This window comes from Aspergillus mulundensis (genome assembly GCF_003369625.1).
Source record: "Aspergillus mulundensis strain DSM 5745 chromosome Unknown scaffold_6, whole genome shotgun sequence".
Taxonomy (NCBI): Eukaryota; Fungi; Ascomycota; class Eurotiomycetes; order Eurotiales; family Aspergillaceae; genus Aspergillus; species Aspergillus mulundensis.
In genome coordinates, this window is record NW_020797894.1 from 902913 (window position 1) to 924570 (window position 21658).

The 21658-nt window shown below is 50.9% G+C and overlaps 5 protein-coding genes across 5 annotated transcripts; 2 read left to right on the top strand and 3 right to left on the bottom strand.

The window, feature by feature from the left end:
* Positions 1–732: 732 nt before the first annotated feature.
* Positions 733–4504, bottom strand: DSM5745_06481 (putative G-patch domain protein; the record flags this gene model as incomplete). The annotated part of the gene is made up of 5 exons (XM_026748497.1): positions 733–876; positions 971–1813; positions 2050–2110; positions 2242–4239; positions 4299–4504. The coding sequence occupies 5 exons, from the start codon at positions 4502–4504 to the stop codon at positions 733–735; spliced, it is 3252 nt and encodes a 1083-aa protein (XP_026602801.1).
* A 1809-nt stretch (positions 4505–6313) lies between these two features.
* Positions 6314–9209, top strand: kin1 (putative serine/threonine protein kinase Kin1; the record flags this gene model as incomplete). Its single annotated transcript, XM_026748498.1, has 3 exons — positions 6314–6520; positions 6585–7212; positions 7276–9209. 3 exons carry the CDS (start codon positions 6314–6316, stop codon positions 9207–9209), a joined length of 2769 nt encoding a protein of 922 aa, XP_026602802.1.
* A 1124-nt stretch (positions 9210–10333) lies between these two features.
* Positions 10334–12156, top strand: clrD (histone-lysine N-methyltransferase Clr4; the record flags this gene model as incomplete). Its single annotated transcript, XM_026748499.1, has 3 exons — positions 10334–10381; positions 10515–11598; positions 11705–12156. 3 exons carry the CDS (start codon positions 10334–10336, stop codon positions 12154–12156), a joined length of 1584 nt encoding a protein of 527 aa, XP_026602803.1.
* Positions 12157–13195: 1039 nt separating this feature from the next.
* DSM5745_06484 (uncharacterized protein) lies at positions 13196–13879 on the bottom strand (the record flags this gene model as incomplete). Its single annotated transcript, XM_026748500.1, has 1 exon — positions 13196–13879. One exon carries the CDS (start codon positions 13877–13879, stop codon positions 13196–13198), a length of 684 nt encoding a protein of 227 aa, XP_026602804.1.
* Positions 13880–14917: 1038 nt separating this feature from the next.
* Positions 14918–21387, bottom strand: cch1 (calcium channel protein CCH1; the record flags this gene model as incomplete). Its single annotated transcript, XM_026748501.1, has 4 exons — positions 14918–15829; positions 15879–17312; positions 17362–19710; positions 19765–21387. The coding sequence occupies 4 exons, from the start codon at positions 21385–21387 to the stop codon at positions 14918–14920; spliced, it is 6318 nt and encodes a 2105-aa protein (XP_026602805.1).
* Positions 21388–21658: the final 271 nt, after the last annotated feature.

Consider the following 21658-nt stretch of genomic DNA (forward strand, 5'->3'; position numbering starts at 1 on the left):
GAAAGGATACATTGTTCCACTGGATGGCAACAACACTATGCCCCCGGACAACACATCATACCGTCGTTACGAGACTGTGGATCTTCGAGATATAGTCGATTCACCCGGTGAAATCCATGGTAGTGTATCCGGATACTGGATCCGAGAACGAAAGAAAATGACTGAAGAAGAGCGTGCAGAGTTTCGGAGGAAGAACAATGGATACCAGAAAGCGTATCGTCAGAAGAAGGCGAAGAAACCGAAGAAGGCCTAAATAGAGTCGGCAACTTCTGCACAAGGCTTAGGCAGGTCTACGTATACAGCTTTAGTTATACCTAACACAAGAATGTCGTTCTACTTTCGTGTCACTCAATGTACTCTGCGCTTGAATTAAACGTTTGTCAAGGGTAATAACTCGACCATGTCCTATCTCTCCGAAATTCGGGGTTTAACGAAGATACTGGAGGAGATATATGGAGTGGAATAACCGATAGGGGTATATACAACGAGATAGGTGGGAATAGATAGTGTACTTGAACTTCAAACAAAGCAAATAGGGAGAAACGCCGGCAGCCTGGGGAATCGAAAAGGGGTACTGGAGGTAGAATCGTGAATCGTGAAGCATGGCGTCATGTGTAGACGTTCTGAAGGTGGTAGGAACGGTAGGCGATTGATAGACGGCGTCATTATCCGGAATTGAAGGTCAATATCGGACCTCTGCGAATAGAGCCAATGCACATTGGGCTCGGTTTGTCACGATGAGGACGACGAGGGCCGCCGCGATACAACAAATGCATTCAGTAAATTCCCCTGTTTCCAGCCCTGGTCAATGAGGGATGTGTTTTCTTTCAAGATCTTGCCTAGGTAGGCGATTCGGATGCGCTGAGTTTTCGGGATCTGGATATACCTTTGTCAGCTGCATCTTACAACCCAAAGCTCCAGCAAGTCGGATGGAAGAAGAAGAAAGAGGGAAAGTAAGATCATGACATACCCCAGCCTCCTGCTGCAGCTTGCGCGCAAGGAACCCGACATTCTGCGTCTTCTTGATGGCAATGGTAATATCGGGCCCATCCCGATCACTCAAGCGGGCCTGGATCCTGATGAGATCGCGCTCACTCGTCTTGCCCTTCTCGTCTCTTCGGCGTATCAGCTCATCATCCGACTCGACGCCCTCTCTCTCCTGCACATATCCAACCTTCCTGCCATCATGCTCATCCGTCTCAAAGCCCACATCAACCTCCTCACCATCTTCACTTCCATCCGCATCAGACTCTGACCCCCCGACATCTGACCTTTCCGCATCATCCGCACCCCCAGCAACAATATTGACCGGATCACTAACGATACACCGCGGTAGCCGATAAAGTACCCCCTGCTCATCATAGACCCCCTGACACAGATCCCCCGTCGGAACCGTCACGCCCGCCGCATCAATAATACTCTGCGCGGTCTCAAAGTCCCCACCCCGCATAAACTGTAGCGCTGCGGACAGCGCATCCCAGATTTCCGGCCGCCCCGTGACACGGGTCTCAAAGAACTCCTTGCGCTCGCGATTTAGGAGAGCGGCAGTCCACAGCCGCTTCTTGGACTGCCATGTGTGCGGCCGGATCGGGGCGTTGATGTGTGTTGGGAGGGGGACGGGTTGTCTTTCTTGTCTCTGCTGGTCGCGCGAAGACGACGAGGAGGGGTTATGCGTGAGACGGCCATGGCCGTGCCGACGGGGGTTCTCCTGGCGGGATGACGGTGGAGATGCGCCTGTTGTTGAGGTTTCGCGATGCTCTTCTGTGGGGGTTTGAGCGTTGGCCGACGTACGCGACACGGAGAAACAACAGCCCTGGATTGTTGCGGTTAGTGCCTGGGATACCGGGGTGCGAAGGGGAGAGGGGGGAGGGAAAGGTCAGGTACCATCTTGGCGGAGAGACGTCGACTCCATCAGCTGCGATAGCAAAGCATGGAGCGGGATTAAGAAAAGAGGTAAGAATAATAATGGGGGTGGTAAGTGATGACGAAGCTGGAAAATATCTAACACAGTAGGACGACTAAATATACGGGCTGGACAGCCTGACTAACAAAAGAAAGAAAGTTCCGTCCGTGGTTCGGTTGACCGCGATTGCGTCTCACCACACCTGCACTGCGGTGCAATCGTAAGCTCATCTACTATGCGGGGTTCTCGGGCTGATTTGTGCACTTTGCTACTCTACTCTATCTTAGCGCCTGTGTAGTACAATTTATATAATATTGAGGTCATAGTAAATCTATCACTCCTCATCGTCATCCTCGTCCTCGTCATCGCTGCCGAATATCGCCTTGAATACTTCTTCGCCTGGCCGTTGTCCCTCTAACGCTTCGTTTCGATCCGCTTGAACTTCGATGACAACGGGCGCCGGCGCCGTTGAATTCGGGTCTTGGCCGGCCTGGGCTAGCGCTCCGCCCGGGCCCCCAGGGCCCCCACCCGCCGCAAGCATAAGAGCTTCCATGACATCCTTCGAAACCAACTCTCGCGGTCTGTTGTCCGTCTGGTAACCCGCAGATTGGAAGCGATTTCCTGGAGCTGCCGAGGCAGAAGATCCACTTGAAGGCTCTCCCGGATCGACTGCCACATGGCTGGGAGGCTTGACGTTGAAGCGTTTGCACAGTAAACGGGTGGGGTAGAATGAGATGGTAGTGCGTGTCATGGGACCGAACATGCCAATCTTTGCAGCTGCTATCGCTGGGTCTTCTGGTCTTTCGCTGGGTTTACTTAGTAACGGCGCGTTCGTATCGGACTTCACTTCGTCTGAGGCCCCCTTTGGACCTGAAGAGGCGGACGTGAAGCGCGATGCCATCACTCCTGACACCGGCCTGAATACTTCCGCTGCTCGCGCAAACTCCTCAAGCTCAGTGACCCATTCGTTTGTACTGGAACCCGGTACACGATCTGGAAGGCTGTCTCGAAGGCCAGCCCGAATTTCGAGGAACGTCCGGTAGCGTTGTCGCTTGGCTTCTTCAGAGGAATAGGGCATCCAGCCGCTGGCGGCGCGCGACAGAGCTTGAACGGCTATGAGCTTATCTAGCTTGGGAACAAGATCCCATATATCTTTCTGCTTTTGTGACTCTGATAATTCGTAGCCTTTCGGGGCCTTTTCACCTAGTGCCGGTGGTAGGTTCGTTTTCCCGGTGAGTTTCGCAATCTTCTCCCGGCCTTCCGGCGTCATCCAGTCGAAAATAGATTTCGAGGGCAGTTGGTCCTCTCCTAATAGGGCCGCCCTCGTGACCGGATCTAGAGTGGATGCCCTCGCTGCATCTGCCGTAGAAATGTAATTTGTGGCAGCTTGTTGCTTCGACGGCACTTTTTTAGACTTCCAGTCCTTGGGTATCTCTGGCGGCGCATATTTCTTGTCCGAAGACAGCGACAGAGTCGAAATACCGTCCGCGAGTAGAAATCCGTCGAGAGGTAGACGGCCGTCATGGCACTTCCTGAAGCCTGCGGCGCCCTTGGCAGCGATTGCCTTCTTTGGAATGAAGACCGGTTTGCTGCTTAAAAGAGGATTGGAAGAGCCCAGGGCTCGCGTCTCATCTGTGGCCTTTGTTTTGTTCTTCTTCGTTTTGTCACCACCGATGGTGCGATTATATGAGATCTGAGGACCCAGCGAGTATGGGTCTTCGTCATCAGACCCAGTATCATTGAGCACGCCAACGCCAAAAGCTCCTCGTCGGGGTTTCTGTGGTTTAGACTGTTTTGCTTTGTCGCCAATCAGTCGTCGCCCAAAGAAAGAATCCCCCTCTTCATCGGATTTGTCGCGTTCTTCATGGCGTGAGCCAAGACGGGCCTCCCCTTCGAATCCGAGTCCCTTATAGTCTGTCTTCCGTACGAACGCAACCATAGGTGGATTCTCCGGTGCAAATAAATATGTTTTGTCGGTATCATCTCCTGGTCGAGCTTTACCATCGCTCAGGTCGGCTCTGCGCCTGACTTTCGGACCAATACCCTGACCCTCCCTCCAGCCCATCTTCTTCAGAAGTTTCACACCGATAGTTTCACCCGATGTCTTGAAGATATCCATCAGCCCGCCACGGCGCGTTGCGTCAGTAGCCGTTGATCCGAATCCTGCAAACTCATCGTTCGTCTGTAGTTGCCGCGATTCCTCCGCTTCCCGAATATCCTCCTCGTCCATAAAATCTTCCGCGCGCTGTTTTGGCGCTTCCTTGGCCCGGTTCTGGCGCGAGGACACGAATGTCGCAGGTGTCCATCCTTCCTTTGACCCCACTGTGTTGAAGTACCTGAGATGGAAGGCCACTTTAGTGTGCTGTCCCAGTAGGTCGACGAATCGTGAGCTCACCCGGCACTGAATCCACCGGTGAAGGCGCCGTGCAGGCGTTTCCTTCCCCGGTCATCGGTCACCTCCTGCTTCCATACTGGCACATAAGATCCATCATCGCGGGTGTCGGGATCGAGTGGAGGAAGGGGGGTTCCGTAGAAAGCGTAGGGAGATTGCTGGGCCCGGAAATCGGCCTCGAAAGCGTCGCGGGTTCTCTTGCTGGCCATTGCGCTGGCGTTATAGGGCAAAGCCAGGCATAGCGGTTACTGGTTGATTAGCCGGGCGTCGTAAGTGGAGAGCGAAGAGTATACCTTCAGAAAGAAATAGCAGGGTTGTTTCAGCTTGAGTAGAGCTGGTGAGAGGTTGAAGATGAGATCGAAACATGTGATGCCGGACGCCAGAAACAAATGCACCGCCACATGTGTGGCTCACCTATGTACACCCTCTGGCCTGCATACAAGGAAGATCCACCTGTGGGAGTATCCATGTTATAAGCAATATATCTATCGACCATGTCCATAACATAAAGTAACTACTATAAATTGGACATGGTCCAAGGCCTGTAAGTATTTAAAGTAAATAATAAAGCAAGAGCATATTTTTTAGGACCTCTCTGTACTATTACCAAGTATATTAAGTGCTATAGACCATGGCCGTCACCGCTAAGTACGGAGTAGTGACTATTAAGACAGGCGGATATTCATTTGTGCAGGCCAGAGAGTGTACGGAGTATTGTATGCTTTGTTACAGGCAGGGACTAGACTATCATTTCCGTTGAGAGTCGCACAGGACCTGTGTTTGCTGCATATACTCGACAAATAGCAAACCTGGTGGCAGACAGGGCGAAGACTGCAAGTACGGATGGAGCGGGCAATTATCGCAGCTCCAGCTCAATGATCCACCACTTGGAGCTACTAGTCCCTCGTGACTCTATGAATGGTCTCGATCATTGATCATGGTCCATATGGTTACGGAATATTGTGACGCTTGTACGTGCCCAAAGCAGCAGCCAATTTCAAGTACAACTGGATGGTTAGGCGCGAAATTGGCGGAGTGGCTGGTCTCCATGACATATGTCATCTGCGAGTAACTCACAAATTCCAGCGGGAGAATACATAAGGCAGGAAACAACAGCCCAAGAATAGAAATATCGTGCCAGACTCTTAGATTAAGTTTTGATCAATACAAGCTTAGAAGGAGAGACAGCCATCCAGGCTTGAGGACGAGCTTTGAGTGGATGTTTTCGGCCCCTGTCTTTGTCCCTCTCCGCAGCCGCATCCATCAAGGTCGTCTTGCTGGCTGTGCAGCTCCTTTGGGCCTCATTTCAGCTTTTTCTCCTACCTTTCATTTCAAATCCCTGTTCCCTCGTTCACACGTCTTCTTTTTCGAAACCAACCCCCGCAGATGAATCTTTGTGACCGGCGACGATCATTTTACTTAGACTCTCAGTCTCGTCAGCAAGTTCCTGTCTCCCCCACTTGCTTGATCGAACCTCCCCCGGCCCAACCCTCGACCTCGGTCGGCTTTCTATCGAGTTTATCGACGACAGCGTCAACTCAAACGACTAGGTTTGAGTTGCCGTTGAACTCGCGTTTTCCGATAAAACTGTCTCCACCATCGTGATGTCCACCTCTGCCGTCCATCGCAGCCACTCCAGTTCCACATCGTCTCGGCCGCCCTCCTATATAGGACCTGCTTCATCTGATCTTCCTCACCGGACTCGAAGCGTTGCTGTGAGACCCGCGACGGCGTCCCAACCGGCTCCAATCCCTCACAGTCATTCTCAACACCGACATTCCTACTCAAAGTCGCAGTCGTACGACCGCCGCCCGCCCCCTACTAACCACGCCGTTTTCGACAATATAGCCCGGCGGGACTTTGAGTCCACCAGGGGTAGTCAGCAGCCTTCTTCCCGTCGGGAGAGCTCGAGGGAACGCTCTCAGGAACGCCCATCGACCGCATATCGTGCCGATCCGTCCTCGAATAAACCACAAAGAAATCTCTCAGTCAGAAGCCATCAACGCGACAGTATAGACATGGCCTCTGCGGTACCCGCAACAGCAGAAGGGGGTGCTGGTCACTCCCAGGCTGCCTCCGGGCACCACCTACACGCAGTGAACCCTCAATCTAAGCGTCGCACAATGATCGCAACACCAACGGGCCAGTGGGCACTAGGGAAAACATTGGGTGCGGGTAGTATGGGTAAGGTCAAAGTTGGAAAGCACTTGGAGACTGGGGAACAGGTGAGCTACATTTCTCTAACGAATATTCGTCGAATAAGTTGGTGATTAATCTGTCCGATTGTAGGTCGCTATCAAGATCGTGCCCAGACAGTCAACGGAGGAACATAGAAATCAACGTGAGGCCGATAGGGCAGATCGCTCAAAGGAGGTTCGGACCGCTCGCGAGGCGGCCATTGTCAGCCTTGTGAATCACCCTTACATTTGCGGTATGCGAGATGTGGTAAGGACCAATTACCATTGGTATATGCTTTTTGAGCTGGTCAATGGTGGTCAGATGCTGGACTACATCATCTCCCACGGCAAGCTAAAGGAGAAACAGGCGAGGAAGTTCGCTCGCCAGATTGCAAGTGCGTTAGACTACTGTCATCGCAACAGCATCGTGCACCGAGACTTGAAGATCGAAAACATTCTCATCAGCAAGACCGGAGACATTAAAATTATTGACTTTGGCCTTAGCAACCTATTCTCCCCGAGAAGCCTCCTGAAAACATTCTGCGGCAGTCTTTACTTTGCTGCGCCTGAGCTGCTCCAGGCAAGGCAGTACACTGGGCCCGAAGTAGACGTCTGGAGTTTTGGTATTGTGCTTTACGTCTTGGTGTGCGGCAAGGTCCCGTTCGATGATCAGAGCATGCCGAAACTCCATGCGAAGATTAAATCTGGCGCATTCGAATACCCTCCTGGCCTAACTGCTGGTTAGTTATCTCTTGCTTTCACTCTAGCTTGACTGTGATCGATACTAATGCTTGCTTTTCTAGAATGCCGCCACATTATCTCGCGCATGCTGGTAACTGATCCCAAACAGCGCGCAAGTTTGGCAGAGATCATGAATCACCCATGGATGAACAAAGGTTTTAATGGACCTCCTGATAATCACCTTCCTCATCGTGAACCACTGCAGCTCCCGTTGGATCCAGAGGTCATCGAGAAGATGACTGGATTTGAATTTGGAAAACCGGAGTTTATCACAGCACAACTCACTAAAATCATAGAGTCTGACGATTATCAGCATGCGATTGCACTCAATGCCCGTGAACAGCCTGCCCCTGCTCACTCCGATAAGAAGCGCGGCGTCTTTGACTTTTACAAGCGACGAAACTCGGCCAGCAAGGATACTCTCTCAGCCCCTTCAGCGGAAGCTGTCCAGCTAGGAAACGATCCGTTAAACGCTTACAGTCCGTTGTTGTCTGTGTATTACCTGGTCAAGGAAAAGCTGGACAAGGAGCGAAGCGAGGCTAACCCAGGGGCTCTCGGCCTCGTCCAAGCTCCGGTGGACACGCTTCAAGTACCCGACCTTGCGCCCCCGGAAGCCGCTCATACGAACCAGTACCATGTGCCCGGAGAAAAAGATACCGGAAGGCGATCACGACCGCGCGCACGGACCCATGGTGATGACGATATTACAGAGGGCATGAAGAATGCCAGCCTCGCATCCCATAATGGACAAGCTTCACACAGCCCCGCCGGATCCCAACCAGAGACCCCTGCCAAGAAAGAAAGCACTGCCGCGGGACTTTTGAGGCGCTTTAGCACGCGGAAAACGAAGGACCGGAGCCGCGACCGCGAACGATCAAGGCTGGCAAGCCCTCATCAGCCGTCGCTCAATGTGCAGCCGCCGGCTGACTCTGCTTCTCCTCTCTCTAGAGGGTTTAGCATGCGAAAGAACCGCCGTACGGAACCGTCCCCGAGGGCAATTCCGTCAACGGGCAGTCAGCCCCAACATCAAGATCTCCTCAAGACCCCTGGACCTACAGAGCCGGCCTCGCGGTCCAACAAGTACTTGGAGAGATCAACCAGCGTCAGCTCAGGCGAACCACGGCATCGACGGTCTCGCCGAACCGAGGGCGATTCTGGGAGCCAGCCGCCGCAGACGAGTGGCTCAGAGTATGTAGCTGTTCCAAAGGACCCGGCAACTGGGCGCGAACAAAAATTAGCGACGCGTACGCACGCTAGCCGGACAATGTCCCTTGGTCATGCTCGCCGTGAAAGCATACAGGCCCGCCGGGCTCGACGGGATGCTGCGAGAGAAGCCAATGTTCCTGAAGAGACGGATGGCGAGATCTCCGGACCAGGGGCTGCGTTGGAAAGTGCGAATGAAGAAGACTTGTCCAAACCAGTCTACCTCAAAGGCCTGTTTAGTGTTTCTACTACCAGCAGCAAGCCACTTGCCTTTATTCGCGCCGATATAATCCGGGTTCTGAAGCAGCTTGCTGTCGAGCACGAGGAAATCAAAGGTGGCTTCAGCTGTCGCCATGCGCCCAGCATCGACTTGGACAAGGTAGTCGATAATGGACCTCCTAGTCCAGAGCGACAAGGCCAGGTTTCTAGCCACCGTCGCCGAATCAGCTTGGGCGGACTTTTGAATCACGACGATGGCCGTGAGGAGATCACCCGAACCACATCGCGCCGCCGTCAACGAGCCCCAGATCGCAGTTTTGTTTCGAACTCTGACGCATCGGACGAGTACCTCGAAACTCGCGATACCACCGTGACAAGCGGAGAGCGTGTTGTTGGAGAGACAACCACCCGAGTGCAAAGTGACACGGGCGGGAACCTGGTCCTCCGGTTCGAGATCCTCATTGTTAAAGTGCCGCTGTTCTCGCTGCACGGTATCCAGTTCAAGAAGGTCTCTGGAGGCATGTGGCAGTACCGAGAGATGGCGAAAAAGATTTTGGATGCCCTGCGACTTTGATGTTCTCGATGAGCCACGTGCATCAGTGACACGGCCTTATCATCTAACGTTGCAAGCCGGTTGACATGACATTTGATACATGAGCATGATTTTCCTATTCTCTTCGGTTTCTTTTATTTCAGTCGAGTCCGTCTGCTTCAAGTGGCTTGTACCTAGGCGAGTGTGAGCGAGTTTTTCTCCAGCCAATCGTGATCCTTTCAACATCATGGGACCCTTGACCCTGTGTGCTGTACAATGTATTTCTCCCCAATTGGCTTCAACCTTTCTGTCTTGTTATCGCCTTTAGGGTTTCCCTTTAGTTTATAGAGGATAGTTTTTTGCTGAAATTGACCGAAATGCCAGCCAGTCATTCGCTCGGTTTTGTAAGACACACTGACAAGAAGGCGGTGTATAGATTAGTCAGTTATTAGTCATGTTGCGCTATCAAAATGCTTTGTTCTTGAAAAAACAGTAAACACCCTTCGATCTTTGTCGCAGGATTACACGACATCCAGAGCAGTTATTTTATTGAGAAATACTGCGTTGTGCTTGTAAGATTTTTCTCTATAAAACCATATAATTTTTACCTTAATTTCATCAAGGTCAAGTTTTGCGACCGATGCCGCTAATATTTGCTTTTGCCCCAGGGTTTGGTGTTGCGGTTGTCTGGAAACCGAGACTGTTTTTTGGGCTGTCTCAAGCGCCCAATCAACCCGCCTCTGTTAATATTAAACCTGCTTTCGCGGTGTCGCTTCCATACCATGTGTGGCCATTGGATCGTCAAGTTTTCAAAATATTTTTATAAATGCTTCAGGATAGATCTAAAATTCAATTATGAATAATTTTTGTAATATCTATTATCTAAGTCAATTCTTAATCTAATTAACTGAATAATTAATTTCCAGTAAAGCCAGTTGATACCTACACGTGACTAAACTTTAAAGCCCACTTTCCTAATAGGGTCTAGCGTATTTGACAACACTGAGCTCCTGGCAGAAAACACCAGAATCCCTCCTCCTTAGCTATCCTCCTCCAATGTTCCCCAGACTCCGATTTGCCAATTCGCTGCTAACGACCCCCAATTAATTCTTGAAATTTTACTTTTTCGTGCCTTGTCACGCCGGGTCTTCATGACAGCGAACAATATGCTAATTGACCTCACTCTGGACTCAGATTCCGAGGATCACCCTCGGGTACGTTAAGTCAAGCCTTGCTGCCTTAAGTTTCGCGTGTTTCCCTGAATTACTGGTTACCACGCAACAAGCCTCTAACAGTTTTTTTTTAATTATTTTCTGCGAGACCAACCAGCGCTAATAATTCTCAAAGCCCCTTCTCAAGAGTCTTAATGGTCACCAGGCACTGGCGCAGCGCACTCTTCCTTTCTCTCCTAGCACTAAGAACTCTACTATCCCTCTGAAGAGAAAGTCAGATGTAGAGGATCTCGCTGATACCACTTCGGAGTCTTCATACAAGAGTGCGGTTGCGCAGCCAGCCCCCCAGACTAGCGTCACCAGTTTTGCTGCTTTCAATCAAGATGACTCCTATGAGAACCTGGTCAAGTCATTCAAGCAGAGAGCCCCAGGCCCTGCTCCCCAGGGAGGGCAGGCACCCCAATTGGGCACATTTCCAGGCTCGCGCAAAAGCTCACGTACAGGCTCAACCCCTCGCTCTGGCTCCCATTCAGCCCCATATACACCAAGCCCGGCACCGGAGGCCATTAAAGTGGTCATCCCGTCACCATCAGCGCAGCTGAAAAGAGAAATCAATTCTGCCGAGCTGATCTCCGAGTCAGAGCTTAATTCTGGTACTGAGATGACTGGAATGTCTGAAAAGTACTACCCTACAGACGCCCATGAACAACGTGCAATGAACGGGGCTTATCCGGCTGCCCGCAAGACCAACCGCGCTGTTGTCCCTTTGGTTATTGGTACCCCAGGCCCCTTTCTCACAGAGAAACACAGACGGCCTGTCATAGACCTTCTATGCAAGAATCTCAGGAAGAAACTATCTTCTATCAGGGGCCCCACCGTATCTGTGACAAAAGGGGACGAGAAGCGCCTGGCAGAAACAACATCCAGCTTTGAGTTTATTAATGAGTACAAAATCCGCGAGGGCGTTGCCTCTATTGGCAAGGAATTCCAGTCTGGCTGCAGTTGTAACACCATCTGTCTGCCTGATAAATGCCAGTGCCTTGCGCAGGAAGAGGATTCGGATGAGCGGATCATTGCATACAAACGCGCCCCTGACAATGACCGGTTCATGGTTCTGCGGCCGGAATTCATGAAGAGGACCTCTATGATTTTTGAGTGTAATTCGCTTTGTGGATGTGAGAAGAAATGCTGGAACCGCGTTATTCAGCTTGGAAGGACTATTCGGTTTGAGATCTTCTATACGGGGACGAGGGGTTTCGGTATGCCTTGCTCTCCACACTCCCCATTCCCCAAGCCCTAAATACGCCACGGCAACCCGCAGTGGAATGCAAGCAACCAAATTGAACTAACCAATCAACCATTCAGGCCTCCGCTCCCCCGACCACATCCGCGCGGGCCAATTCATAGACCTATATCTAGGCGAGGTCATCACAACCGAAAAGGCAGACCAGCGCGAGAAAATCGCCAACGCGCGCAATGCCCCCTCGTACCTTTTCAACCTTGACTTCCTAATCGACGACGATTCCAGCTACGTCGTCGACGGGGCAAACTACGGCGGCGCCACTCGCTTTATCAACCACTCCTGCAACCCTAACTGCCGCATGTTTGCGGTATCACGCACCCAAGGCGACGACTACCTCTATGATTTGGCATTCTTTGCCCTAAGGGAAATCAAGCCAGGTACAGAGTTAACATTCGATTATAACCCGAAAATGGAGCGAGTCGACAAGCCCGATCCGAACGCTGTGCCTTGTCTTTGTGGCGAGCCGAACTGCCGCGGCCAGCTGTGGGCTAATGAGAGGAAGAAGGCGAGATAGATCTCTCTTCTGGCTGATACCCTTTGCCTTTGTCTTTGCCTTTACCCTCTATCTCCGTTTTTTCTCCTGGAGTTTCAGCGTTCATATTGGAGTAATGTTTTTGCATTGAAGCCAGTTTTTGCATTGCATTGCATTACATCGCGCTGCGTGCATGTTTCCAGGTTTTTCTATTTTCCATCATTGCATTTTCGGACTCGAAGAAGAAGCCTTCCCTTCAATGGTGTTGTTTCTAGAGCAACCCTCTTTTCTATCTTCCATTGCCTCATGCCCTTCATGCACATCCATGCGCTGAGCAAGATCAGATCTACTATGGCCAGCTTTTTGCTCCATTGATTCCATTCCACCCCAGTGTCCAGTTCTTTTCAAGATACCCCCTTTCACTTTCACCGTTCTCTCATCTTCTTCAGTTTATGAACAGAGCAATCCATAGCTCGGCTTCTATTGCGGCCTGGCTATGTTTGGCCCTCAATTTCTACATGTACAATATTTTACTTTTGTTCTTTTACTTTTTCTGTCATCTATCCCTTGGAGCAGGGAATGGACATAGCGTGGATGCGCCAGACTTGGTTTGATTCAAGTTACCCAGGTGACTGAAGAATGGAATCGCATGAAACTGTATTTATCTCTGGGCAGTGGTCCAATATTAATGGAACTTGGACACAGTCGACATACCTAGGTAGGGCTTCATGTCCGGCTGCTGATTACTAAGTTTGATTGATAATGATTGGATCTCTTCAATGCATAGTAGGAGAAGGTTACACTAAATATGTTGTGTGCAATTGTAGAAACCAACCACCTAAGTGATGAATACTTAATCTATCTAAGAAGTGTATCTGAACCAAGTCCAAAGAATGACAAGCCCGGAATTCCCTAGTACTAAGTCGCTATGCCGTACGCCTTAACCCCTGCTATAACGATCCTTGTTCCCCGCGTACAAATCGACCGACTCCATATCAATAATCAAAGTTCATGACCATGACCAATCAACCAAGGTAGAATCGAATAGAAATTTTATGGATTAGAGCTGAAGAGCAGAGCTCTACCCTCTTCCCTCCATAACCTCAAATATCCCACCCATCACAAACCGCGGCTGCGAGTGCGTGTTCATTCCCTCCGCCTGCGCCGCGCCATCTATCTGATTCCTGTCGTCGCCGTGCCCGCCATCGTTTTCGTTGTCAATACCGTGATTATTAATAGGACTCTGGGTCGGAAGCCGGTCCCGTGTAACAATAGGCTGCAACTGTACGCCCCGAGCGTTAATCCCGACGGGACCGATGGGTTCCAGATCCACGGGACGCGGTTCCAGGAGATCCAGTCCCTTCCGCTCAATTTCGTTGATGGACGCCCGAGTGTGTTCTTGCTGCAGAAGGATGTCGATGTTGGAGGGGCGGCGGCGGAGGACCGTCGCTGTCACTGTGCTTGATTTTGATTCCGTGCTTTGGTTGTGGCTAATCTTCAGTTTCTCGGATATCAAACGGGGACTGCGGACGTGTTGAGGTTGAACAGCAGATAGTGATGGAGAGTTTGGTGATGAGGAGAATGTATAGCTAGTGCTTGTGACCGTCGTCGACGAGCTGAGTAGACTGGTCGGTGATGATGGCGAGGTTGGTGAGTAGTATTCGTTGTCGCTGGTGTTCTGGTGGTTTGTAATCTCTCCATTGTGTGGCTTGAAGGAAGTCAATGCGAGCGAAAGGCTCGGCGTTGAAGATTGATTTGAGCGCATATTGATTTGGGATAAGTGAGAGTGATGCTGTAGCAGCGCGTGTTCTTCTCCGACTGTTTGCGTGGATGGTTGGATGGGCGCGGTTTCAGTAGATGATAGATCACAATATATGTTGCTCCAGCTCGTAATTCTCGTATCGCAGTCGCTCAAAGACCGATGCCCCGCATACGTGGAAATGGAGTTTTGTAGCGACTCCACGTTCTAGCTGAGGGAAGAAAAAAAAAACCCAAGAGTGTTATGCACGAAAGGTCAGAAGGACGATGATTGTGAAACTCGGAGTATAAGAGTAGGTACGGGTTGAAACAAGGCGCCGTGTCTGTCAGATTAGCAAGGACCACGGCCAACGCTTCGGAGAGGCAACCAACGTAGCAGATTCGAGTGTCGAAAAGAAAGTGATTGGGGGAGTATTTAAGATCGCCCTGCTGAGGGACAAGGGTTTCAAAGGGCACGGATTAGGTATCCATGACAGGCTCAGCTTCGGCAAGGCACGCCCGGTCTAGTAGACGGTAGTTCCACGCAGGGAGAAGGACAGAAAAAAGGATTCCATGACATGACGAGAGCTACGCGTTTATTCCTTTGAGATGCAAGTTGATAGATGAAAGCAGAAGTTATGTACTCCGTGAGGAGACGAAGACGGGGTGAGGCGGTCCCGGGGATGAAATCAGCTTCCGCATTCGGTAGCCAGCACTTTCTACAAGGTTTCTAAGCGCGATAGACCAAAGCAAGGGATGACCAGGAGTAGAGCATGGGCTTAGACAATAATAGATAAAATTTGCTTGTCTAGATAATAGATAAGTACTCCAGCGCGCCATTGCTATGCATCCAAGGCAAATATTCACAAAAGAACCTGAAGTCTGAAAGCAAATAAACCAAATCTAGGGAAACATCAGGAATTCAGGTTGCATAAGCCCAACCAACCATTGTCTAAAGTACAACATAGAAAATCTGTATAGAGTATGAGGCATCATGCTCCAACCGTCGGTAGTCGAGAGCTCGTGGTATCATCGCTTGTTTCATTTCATTTCAGCGGCGCGTTATTTATGTCTCGTCCCTTGGCCGTCGCTGCGTGAAACTGCGTCGGATACTCTCACCCCACGCAGAATCGCCTAGGGACTGCATCACATCTTGTACCGCCATCGTGCTGTTGTGGCGCGAATGCTCAGATGTTGCCGATGCCCCTGCCGATGGCGGATCATATGAACTAGTTGTGTGCGCTCGCTCCCGGTTTGGCGATAAGGAAATACTGACATTCGACCATTCCGATGGCGAGCTAGCTCCGGAGTCCAACCGACCGCCAACATTTGTGTTGATCCGCGGCAGCTGTGGCGGTCCAGCTTCTCCGCGACCCGTCGATGTGGGTGAGAGCATTGAGGGTTCCGCCCCGCTGTTGCGCGCCGACCCCCGTGGGTCCTCTTCAGACTGTCGGTCAACCAGATTTTGCGGTTCGTCGTCCACGTAGATCTCAGGCACGTTGAATTGAGGCACGAAGGTCATCCTAGCGGATCTCTTGTGCTCGATCGCTCTTCTGAACTCCCGAGCAGCAGTGAGGGTTTTGAAGAACCCGATAACTGTGTTGCGACGGACTGCCTCCTCTACGCGCTGCAGTTTTGCGCGGCGTCGCAAGAACTCCTCGAGTCTGAGACTTTTGCTGTCGGTGATCACGTTGTAATGTGCGAGGATCATGAGACACGAGTGGAACGTAATGCCGTGTGTCGGGTCTGCAGATACAAGAACTTCTTCGAAGAGCTCGTTGAGCCGCTTTCGCCGTTCCCTGACGGTATTAACCGGGATCTTGCGAATGATTCTGGCAAGCTTGTCGAGGTCAACTCCCTCAAAAACTCTCCGGTGCGCTAGGAGCGAGTCCCGCTTGTCGACCTTGCATTCATCAAGGATGCGCGGGACCATGAAATCACCCTGGTATATGCGCACTTCGAATATACCCGTCAGTTCCTGCCAGATGTTAGCTCTATGCTGATTGAACGTTGCTTCGCTCACTTACCCTCAAAAGCCGTGGGAACTGCTCCTTGGTGATGTAACCCGTGCCCTCCGGGTCGAACTCAGCCCATGCCTGCTTGAAGCGACGGAGTTCTTCGCGACTTATCACATATAGACCGCTGCTTCGCTGGTAGACGTAGGAGAAACTCTCGAAGATCAGCGAGACAAATAGAGAAACGAAAATGTACATGCTGATGATGTTCCACGAAATGAACAGCGCTCGAGCCCAGCCCTTGCTCCCGCAGTCATTGTTAAAGAACCCGTCGTGGTCACTACACATCGGTGGCTCCATCATTGCAAAATCTTCCATGAGCTCGTTCCATCCCTCACCGCAGCTCGTCCGGAAAAGCAAAATCAGTGCCCTTGGGATATCTCTGAAATTTATGTTACCGGATTCATTGTCACCAAACTTCGTGAGGCCGAAGGCCTGGTTCATCGCGATGGCGTAAACGAGGAACAAAACAAACCAAGTCGCCAGTAGGTTGCCAATTGACGTTAAACTGGCCGCTGCAGTCTTGAACAGTTGATCGAGCTGATTGTTGCGAGGAATGAGCAGCAATGTGATGGCCACAAGGAATAACTTGTTCAGCACCTCAATAGTCTTTCGTCGCTCGTATGACGTGAAGTTCAAAATGGATGTGACGATAGTACTAGGAACAACGAGCAGGGCGTACATGTCCCATGAGCTTGTACTGAAGCGGTGCCAGCCCAGTCCAGCCATACGCAGGAGGACATTGGCAACGTAGATAAAGTTGAACGAGAAGAAGATGGCGTCCCGAATCTTGCTCCAAACCTTGTCCTCGGGGTAAAATTCGATAAACAGCAGTATAAGGTGAAGCACAAGAATGCAGGTAACGAATTTCGCCCAGCGACCATGCTTCTTGTAGGCTTTACGGTAAGCCCACTGCTTCCAGGTCGTGCTTTTCTCGGCGGACCTCCGCTTGGACGGGGATACTTGTCTGAGTAGTTTCCTCAATTCAAGCCAAGATCGCTGCTCAGCCGTTAGGAAAGCAACTCCAGTTTGCTCCGTGTAGTTGCGCATGAACACAGATGTGAAGAGCGTCAAGACAAAGACGGCACCGAGCAAGTTGAACACTATGAAGAATAGCCCGTTTTCTGGAGCTGCAAACGACTCTGGTTGCTGTCCGCTACCTGTAATACTCATCACGCTGGACTGAACCGCTGTCCAACCTTCTTGAGAGACAATCTGGAAAAGAATGAACAGAGAATCTCCAAAATTGTCGAAGTCATAGTAGGGGTTTGAGGCAACTCGAGGTGCCAAAACGTCCCAATTAAACGGCGCGCTCATATATTCGCCGACACAGGCATCCAAGCTTCCCGTTATTCCGTCGTCATTGCATTCAACCAGTTGTCCATTGAACAATGTGACTCCGTAGATGGCGAATGGGATCAAGAAACTCATCGAGACCAAGGCAGCCTTGACAATAGTCAGTATAGAGACAATGGAAGGACGGCAAACAACTTACAGCAATGACTTTCCACCCTCCGACAATAATAACGGAGTGGAAAGTGTTTTTGGCGCTGTCACTGAAGTTGAGCAGCCTCAACGCCCTCAACGCCTTGAACGCCCCGATAGCCCTAGAAACACCGCGCTCCGAAGTCAACGCACTCAACACATTAATCCAAAGGGTGATTAAAACAATCCCGTCAATGAAGCCCCATGAGCTTCGAAAGTACGCATTAGGCGTCCAGAAGAATCCATCAGCAATCACCTTGATGAGCGCTTCTATGGAGAACAAAATGGAGAAGCCTAGATCGGTGTATGTGAACCAGTCTCTGTTTGTTTGGAAATTGACAGCCTGATAGATTGGAGTGGTGATGCAAGCGAGGATAACCATTGCCACGATAGCTGCATAAACCAGAGCAGTAAAGGTGTACCAAACGGGTTTATATGGGTCAACACCCTCCACGCGCTGAGACCCACGTCCTGGTCCGACGACTTGTTGGCAAAGTCTTCGAACCGGGTTATCCGGCTTGAACAGAAACAAGGACGTGTTGTATTTGGGGTGGCGTATCAGGTATTCTCGCTGCTCTCGTTTCCTTTGTTGCTCTGCCGAGACCACCTCGCGAGCCATTTCTTGAGGGCCCAATTCTTCGTAAGCCCGCGAGATCTTCAACTTGGCATAAAATGGATTAGGTTCTCGCCGCAAGACTGACGATGTGATCGACGTCCAGATGCGCGAAAATACGCCAGGTTCTACGAGCCCTTCTGCGGTAGTTGTAGCCCTGTCCATTGAAGGGCCCTCGCGGGGTTGGTTTTCTGGCATCTCCTCATCTAGGAACTCACGCACAACTGCGTCCTTCAGGAGCATATCCAGTGCTGCAGGGCCATGATCAAGCGGGTCTTTGAAACGACCCGAACCGCGGCCGAATTTGAAGATCTTAGAAAGAGACAAGTTTCCTTGAGATGCGCCGCTGACTTGCTTTTGTTCCAAAAATGCCCGTACCTGATGAAGTCGCTTCTCGTCCTCAGACACGTCGAAACTCTCCTGAATGACTGCAATAAACATATTCAGAATGATAAAATTGGCCACAATAAACCACAAGATCACAAATGATGCCGAGATCCAGGCTGTGCCATAGTCGTATGTGAACGAGGTGACATTGTAGAGGGTCTCAGTCCAATTCTCACTGGAGAGAATGATATACATTCCAAGGAATGAGTTGTATAGGTCAGAGAAAGTGATAGCGATCGTACCCCCATCATTATCTTCTCGTGGAATCTGACTGCGGAACAGCTGTGTTGCGAATATAGAGGCAAGAAACGTGATCAAGAACACGAAGAGGATCAGGTTCAATAGACCGACGGCATTGCGGAACACAAGCGTGATCAAGTTCCTTGTGACGGCAAACGCTAGAACAACGCGATAAACTCGAAGAATCTGAAAGAGAGTAAGAACATCATATGCGCGCTTCGAGTTGCTGATAGCAGGTACTTGAATGATGCAGGTGATAACCGCAAGCCCCAAATCGGCCCAGTTGCGGCGACTCTGGTGGAATCTGCGCCAATCAGATATGAATCGCAGTATGATCTCGCCGAGTAAGGCAACCGTAACGACAATCTCGCAATTGTTAATAAGCTCGGCTCGGGCATCGCTCATAATAGAGCTCCTCTGGGCTTGCATAATAAGGTCGAAAACGATAACGGCAATCCAAAACCAGTACGTCGCGTCATAGATGCGCTTCAACGTACTGACTCTGCGGGAGGACTCACCCTCCTCCTCGTTTGCTTCAAGTTTCTGGGACGCAAAGGCGCTTCGCTTGCTTTCTTCACGAATGACTTGGAATGAGTGGGTAATGACAGCAACCAACAAGTTCACCATCCATAGACTCAGGATGACAAAGCCGCACGCATAGAAGAGGGCAGCTACAAGGTAATCGCTCTCCGTGGTGTAGTAGAGAAGATCCGTGAACGTATTCGAGCTCATTATCACGAATACGAGCTCGAGCGATTGCAGGATGTCATCGAAACTCATGGTATTGTTGTAGGGATTGGCCCCTGAAAGGCATACGGAACCCTGAGGGCAAATATACCCTTTGGGTTCTGAGTCGCTTTCCCAACCGTCTGAGTAAACCCATGGTTTCTGGGTGCCTGTTTCATCAAGCCAACCACCGCAGAATTGAAGTGAGCCAAATGGATCATTCATGGTGAAGTTGTCCTCGCCATAGTCCGTTCCAACCCACTGGCAGGTTCTATTGAAGCTCGATTTGAAACTTTGGGTGCCCACTATTGCGAACAAGAGCCAAAAGAATCCGATCAGAAAAGCAACGTGAACCAGCAAAGGAGCAGCTTTCTTCAAGCTCCGAAGGATGACCTTTGTTCAAATCAGTAATCAGTTGAGCCACCGTGCTACCCTGTGATAACGTACCGAGGTTCCACTAGTTAGCGCTAGAAGACGTAGCGTACGCAGACAGCTCAGCATCCGGAAAACGTAGAGCTGGCGTGTATACTCGATGCCCCCCATGGCTAAAGCGAAGCTTATCCAATATGCAACCACTGCGACAAAGTCCAGTCGGTTGAAGGAGTGCCGGAGAAAAGCCCGATGAGCAAGCCGGACACGGCGCTTCTGGAGCGGGTCGTCGGCTAGCTGCTGCTCTATCTGATTCAATCCGCCCGTGAACGTTCGTAGAATTGACGCCTGCTGGGTTTCTGGGTGCGCAGATGATTTCCTCGTGGAGAATTGTCGTTGTGGTGTTATGAGGTTCTTCCCCTTCTCCATCAGCGCCGTCCTAATGCCTTTTGACCGATCTATTGTACTGTATTCCACTGGATTAAAGAACAGTCCGGAAACTAAAATTTTGGCAATAAGCTCGACGGTGTAGATGATGAAGATAACGAGATAAGGATAGTCCATGCGGTCCATGCCCCAGTATTCTCGGCGTGGCTGAGACCATTCCGACTGCGCTGATTCGATAGTTAGAAGAATGGTCTGGATGATGATGACGACCAAGATGAATGGCTCCGTAAATGAATGTACGAGAACATCACACAACCACATTCTAATCGCATTATCCGGGCCAAGGAGCCCAAGAGCCTTCCCTCTCAGGGGATTGCTCAGATCTTTCCATGCTTTGCTGTCCACTGATTTCTCCCTGGAGCTTTGTTCATTGAACGAAGAGGTAGACGGCGCATCGTGCGCATAGTCTGTAAGAGAAGGCAGTGAGGGCGGAGCTTCCATGCGGGAGCTTTTATGGGAGTCTCTTGAGAGAGACCGCTCTACCACTTCCGGCTCGTTACTCAAGTTCACGACACGTTGGGAGACGGACTTCATCATCGAACTTGCGCGCATCAGTGCCGACCCGGAAACAGAAGGTGACAGCGAACGTCCCCCGTCTTTCGACACGCTCTCCGCGCGGCGTCTTCCACTGTAACCACTCTCCATATTATGCAAATCATCCCCCAAGCGCGACCCCATGTGACTGTCATCAAAGCGAACAGAAGGTGCATTTGATGGATCCCGTGAGCCGCTGGGGGTGATTGACGCACCGCTGATGGGTTGTACATGTCGGATGCTCGTTAAAGGAGTTGTATCAGGATAGGTCTCGGAAGGAGTGAGGTAGTGTTCGGCTTCGTGGGGGTCGACGCTATCAATATGGACCAAGTCCATGTCGGACTCTGATTCAACCCGGGCATGTCGTGTTAAAGACGACGCGCTCGGTGGTAAATGCTGAAATCCAGAGGGTTCGAATCCAAGACCAACCGACGACATTGCTGCCGCGAATGCTCCCGGATCTTCGACGTTGAATTGGTTTGCGCCATCAGTAGAACGCGAATCCGTAGTTCGACCTCCATGATCAACAGGCGAATCCTCCGACAATCGTTCATAGGGCCGTCCCCTCTCGGTCAAAGAACGTCCTGAGAATAGCCGGCTTCCCACCCTGCCTTGCGCTCGTCCTCGTTCTTGCGGCCCGGAGAGGTCTTGTAAGGGGATTGAATGCTCGGCAATATCATTCTCGTCGCTAGAGCCGCGATCATGGCTACTCGACGCCATGCTGGGCAGGATCGATTGACTAGCCTGCAGACATCGCAAGCTGCCGCGCTGAGGGAGAAGTCGAAGAGTGAATTCGATACGCCGTACGTAGTGGGAAACGGAGGTGTCGCAGTTGGAGGTCAGGCACGAGAAACGAGAGCCGAGTGTAGGAAAGGGATAGCAAACGCAAACGCAAACGCGAGATAAAAAAAAGGTCAAAAAACCAAAGATTAGAATTCGGCGCAGGTGAGGTGTCTTCTCCGGATTCTCGCGATGATCCTCTAGCTTGAGC